Raw genomic sequence first — 5,490 nt, forward strand, 5'->3', positions numbered from 1 at the left:
TCGCCTTCGCCTACCTGGCCTGGCTCATCTACGCCATCGCCTTCACCCCCAAGGTGGTGCTCATCCTGGGCACGTCCATCCTGGACCTCATCGAGCTGCGCGCGCCCTTCGGCACCATGGGCTTCCGTCTCACCATGGCGCTGTCGGTGCCCCTGCTTTACAGCCTGGTGCGAGCCATCAGCGAGGCGGGCGCCCCCCCTGGCTCGGGGGGACCCCTGCTGCTGCAGCCGCAGCAGCACCGTGCCGCGGGCTGCTTCCTGGGCACGTGTCTGGACCTGCTGGACAGCTTCACCCTGGTGGAGCTGATGCTGGAGGGCCGCGTGCCTCTGCCGGCACACCTGCGCTACCTGCTCATCACCGTCTACTTCCTCACCCTCGCCTCGCCGGTGCTCTGGCTCTACGAGCTCAACGTGGCGGCCGTTACTTCGTCCTGGGGCCAGGCTTCCGGGCCTGGCAGCTGCAGCCGCCTCCTGCGCTTGCTGGGCGGCTGCTTGGTGGACGTGCCCTTGCTGGCGCTGCGCTGCCTCCTGGTGGTGAGCTATCAGCAGCCGCTCTCCATCTTCATGCTCAAGAACCTCTTCTTCCTGGGCTGCCGGGGCCTGGAAGCCCTGGAGGGCTGTTGGGACCAGGGGAGTCGGGCCTCCCCCAGTCGGGTCAGAGGCGGCTATGGGGTCCCACCCTCTGCACCACCGCCACCACCACCTCAGGGAGGCTCCCAGCTGGGCCACTGCATCTCGGAGAACGAGGGGGGTGCCCACGGCTATGTGAACACTCTGGCGGTGGCCTCCCAGAATTGAGAGGAACAGGGAGGGGCCTTCATGTAGAGTGGGGAGGCCCTGGCTCTCTTTCCTCTGACCCCTCGCCCAGATTTGACCTGGCTGTCTAGGAGAGGCAAAGAGGCAATTGTCCACAGGGCTGCGGGCCAGTGTGCCCTCCTGCGTTTCTTGGATCAAGACTGCGCGGAGGGAGACCAGCAGTGCAGGTGGGGGAGGAAGGCCCGCTTCCTCTAGTTTTTCTTCCCCTTGCTCTCACCTAAACTTAGCCTTCCGGGGGAGTGGTACCTCTGCTTTGGAATTTTTCCACCTCCACCCGGAATCCAGCCCACTGCAGGAAGAAAGGGGTGCGCGGGCAGGAGGTACCGGGCCTCGGGCCATTCCCTTTGCTTGGAAGTGCCAGCTTCTTTTAGGCCTTGAAACTGACCCAGAATCCACTGTTTCCCTCATGTGTCTGTTGGATTTCTTCCAGATGGTAGATGCAAAGTCTGTGTCTGTGCGTGTCTCTGTGTGTGTGTAGTGTGTGTGTGCGTAGTGCTGTTTTCTTGTGTCCACCAGATCTAGGGAGGCCCTGCCCTTCCCACCACACACACCACTACTTTCCTTGTGAATTTGTGGCCATGAATTCCCAGAGGAGCGAGGCTCCTGGGTGCTGCCCACTCCGTCTCCTCCAGGGGAGAAGCTCACCCAGGATCTTTCTCCTTCCTGCTCCTCTCTTCTCAGCTTGGGGGAGGAGAGGGTCCAGATTCTAAGGACCAAACTACACCCTTTCTCGGGTGAGTGAGCCTTTCTACCTCCGTGCATTCAGCTTTTGTTGCATCGTGCACAGATGCTGCTTGCAAAAAATAAAGACAAAATACTCAGAAGTTGACTCAGAGTGGCCACAATCCAGCTGGGGCTTGGGGCCACTGTTCACACAGGGTCTGTGGAGTATCAACCATTGGCCTGACCTCCCGCTGTCCCGCCTCTGCACCCAGAACTCTTATTCTTCCTGAGGTTTGCTGCCGGCTGGGTCAGATCTTGTCTCAGAATAATAGCTTTGGTGGGTTTCCTGGGAGCTGGGGCTCCCCCACCAGTCTAGGGTGCTTGATGCCCATCAACAAGGGTGTAGATGTCGCTCTGGTTAAGGGAAGCCCCAGGGAAGAGGCAGAGTGCCTGCAGAAGGCTTCGCACAACCTTCCTCCTGGTGTTTCCCTTGTGGAGATTTACGACCAGGGAGATCCACCGGGCACTGTCTGCTTTAGGCCGGGTGTAAGACATCACTCTTGGGATCTTTGAGGCGGGTAAGGTACACGACAATTGGGAGCAAGGCCAGGAATACTCACTTTCCTTCACTCCAAAATAAGATGGGGTGAGGGCAAAATTAAAAGAAGTTTTTTTCTCCCTTTTCTCATGCATTTTGTGTGGTCTAAGAAACCTCTGCTAAAGGACCCGACGTCAGGGGCTGTGGTTTAACTCAGTAACCAGCTTTGAGTGACACTTTTACCTTTGGGACCTCAGCTTTTCTCTTGGGCCCCTTCTTTCCACAATTTCTTGGAGCTGTTGACAGAGACACCAGAGGGGCTGATGCTTGACCTGAGCTCTCCTGAGCCCTCCCTGCCCTCAGGGTGGGGGACAATGGGGGAAATGTTTACACTCAATCACTCTGTGCTCCCAGCCCCTCACCCTATTAAGTCCCACATTAGCTAACTGACTTTCATAATTAATCGTTTTGTTTTTTTCCTTTTCTCCTTTCCCCACGGATTCTTCTGCTCTCCCTTTGAATCCATGTGCTTGACGTTCTGGGGTGCAGACCCTGGGTGGGGGGGACCATTTGCTCTCCCCTCTGCTCCTGTGTCCTCTCGCCAGCTTTGCTCTGTTTCTCTGCTACCTAATCTCAGTGACTAGGAAAGGACTTTGGTCTGAGCCATGGCCAGCTCCTGGCTGGCCCCTAGCCCCCGCCCTGCCCCGCCATGGATGGCAGTCTCCCTGCTCCCCGGCTGAACTCTCCGCTGCTGTTGGTTTTTTTTGGGGGGAGGCTGTGGGGTGTCCCAGGGAGCTGTCACATCCCTAGCTACATTGACTGATGGCAGCCTGGCAATTCTGCAGATGCCAGGCCTGCCCAGCCCAGTCTGCCAGCCCCCACTCAGCCCAGACAGCCGCTTTCAAATATTTGGTGCAAACTCTTTGTGTTCAGGGCATCAGTCCCTTCTTTCTGGTGTGTTTTTCTTGGGTCCCTTTTCTTACTTCCCTTGCCCCTTTCACAGAAAGCAGTGACCCCTGACACTTTCTGGCTTTCTAGGGTGCCTGAAGTGTGGGGTCAGAGTAGAGGTGTCCCCACGGGTCTCATAATCAGGTGCAGCTCTGTTTGTGCAGCTGATTCCAACAGTTTAGTTCACAGAAAAGGGCCGGGGCTTCAGAACCCAAGCCAGCTGCCCCTCGTAGCTCACCTTGATCTTAACTCTGACTCCTCATTTGTTTAAAAGGGGCACGGGTGGGCCCCCTCTTAAAGACCCTCTGAGCTGGCCCTGCCTGGTGCTGAGCCTGTGTGTTTTGGGGAAAGAGCGAGCTGGCAGCGAGAGCCTGGAAGAAGCCAAGTGGCACCTCAGTAGCATTTATCACGTTTTTTTCCCCTCCTTCTCTTTTTAAAAATAAAACCAGACTCTGTTCTGAAAATAAAAAACTTGAGACTTGTGACAAGCTTCCTGTGTGGTTTGTTCAGATCTTTCCTGTCCTGGTTTCCTTACTAAATTCTTAAATGTCATTGTGACATTTGCCATCATTTTGCAGGTTTGCGGGAACATTCCAGGCCAGGTCCACCTTGGCTTTCCCTGCTAGGGAGGGGCATGCTCTCCAGGGAGCCAGGGTGGCCTTGGCGTCCAGCAGGCTCTGCTCATGCAGAACCAACCCCAGTGTGCGCTCAGCCGGTGATGGTTCCCCAGCTCCTGGGACTTTCCCCTTTCTTTCTGAATAAAGTTACTCAAGGGAGGAAAGACAGATAAACTTTTAATACTCTGTCCTTCCTTTTACTTACTCTCGTCTCAGACACTTGAATTCTTATATATTTTGTTAGCTTTTAATAAATTTTTAGAAAGATTTATTTATTTATGCATACAGAACTGGGGTATAAGCCAGAGGTGCAGGGCACGAGAGGCTTCACCAGAGACAGAGTGGGGAGCAGAACAGGCAGACTGAGGAAGTACACTGCTGAGGGGAGCAGCGGGCGGGTCAGGAAAGGTCTGCCGCACCTTGTGGGTCACCTTTGGGGCGGGGATCGAATTCATACTGAAGTGGCTTTAGCTTCTTAGTGCTGTGCTTTAACCCCACTGCACCAACAGGGAGGGCCCATATTTTGTTAGTTTTTAAGATAGAATATTAGGGCCACACAAAAACAAAGTTAGAGTTTTTGTTTTTAGCACAGAGATATGCAGTAGCAGTCGAATTGCTGTGCTGTTGCCCTATAATGTGTCTAGCCATTAAGAAGACTACACACCATGTGCCCTGGCAATTCCACTCCTAGGAACCTACCAACAGGCACAAAAACATTATTCATAAGGAAACCTGCCCTCCTCTGTTTATTGCAGCACTACTTAAGATAGCCCAGTTATGGAAACAACCTAAATGCCCCCAAGAAGATGTGGTACATATACACAATGGAATATTACTCGGTGATGAAAAAGACAAACCCATGCCCTTTAGAACATCAGGGATGGAGCTGGAAGGGATTATGTTCAGTGAAATAAGTCAGAAGGAAAATATTGAATGGTTTCACTTCGGGGAACTGAAAAAGGGTCAGAAAAAAAGACAGAACTAGCAGGCAAATTATAGATACGTGACATACAGCAGAGCAGGGGTCACGGGAGAGAAGAGCAAAGGGAATATCACAGGGTTTTTATTTATGGGGATTCAATATTTGAGAAATCAAATTGTACAAAATAAACTAATATTGTTTACAATGATGTAAGGGAAATAAATGATGTAAGGGAAATAAATGATGTAAGGGAAAAAAAAAGATTACACAACAGTTTTAGAGAATCAGAGAGAAAAGTTAAAGCATAGGAAAAGCTGGGTGCTGGGCCCAGTTTGGGCCCTTGCCTGACCTCGGGAAATGTTTTCATCACTTGTAAACCAGGAGCAATATTCTGTACCTCACCATGCTATGGAAGGAATGAAATGAGATGACATCTGCAGATATGGCCCTTGTCCTCCAGACATTTAAAGTCATACAGGACCAATTTACACATCAAATAATTAAACAAGTCAGCCCATGTCTTCATTGCTTCCTCAATCCAGAGGGAAACTAAGATGATTCATTTGAATACACACGTTGTAAATATTTATATGTGTCTCCCAGCTAAACGAGGTCGCTTTCGCCCATGTGGGTTAGGTGCACAAAAGTGCATTGTCCACTGTGAAGAAGGGGTGTGGGGGTGAGCAACGCACCAGGGCCACCAAGGGCCACATGTGGCTTGTCTGGGGCTGCAGCTGAACCCACAGATCTGGCCCCAGGGAAGAGCATGGAATTACCCTGATGGATTGTGTGAGGCCCTTGGTGCACATTAACTCTTTTCCTTACAGCCACCTCCCAGACAGCAGAGACCACAGGATGGAATCGTTGAGTGCTCACGCACTAGTCAGAACGGAACTCAGATTTGAACCCAGGTCACCTGCCTCCAAAATCGCCACAACCCCAGGCAGCCTTCACACTTGAGCAGGCAGCTGGGTTTCACTTATCCAC

General features: G+C 52.5%; 1 protein-coding gene across 1 annotated transcript in view; it reads left to right on the plus strand.

Moving 5' to 3' along the window:
• CECR6 (cat eye syndrome chromosome region, candidate 6) overlaps positions 1–1,666 on the plus strand; it is a 2,752-nt gene extending 1,086 nt beyond the window's left edge. The window contains exon 2 of the mRNA XM_004692536.2: positions 3–1,666. Within this exon, the coding sequence (XP_004692593.1) occupies positions 3–797 (795 nt within the window). The 3' untranslated portion in view covers positions 798–1,666. The remainder of the gene's footprint in view (positions 1–2) is intronic.
• The last annotated feature ends 3,824 nt before the right edge of the window (positions 1,667–5,490 follow it).

The sequence above is a fragment of the Condylura cristata genome, unplaced genomic scaffold (genome assembly GCF_000260355.1).
Source record: "Condylura cristata isolate star-nosed mole 26May11 unplaced genomic scaffold, ConCri1.0 scaffold00034, whole genome shotgun sequence".
NCBI classification, from domain to species: domain Eukaryota; kingdom Metazoa; phylum Chordata; class Mammalia; order Eulipotyphla; family Talpidae; genus Condylura; species Condylura cristata.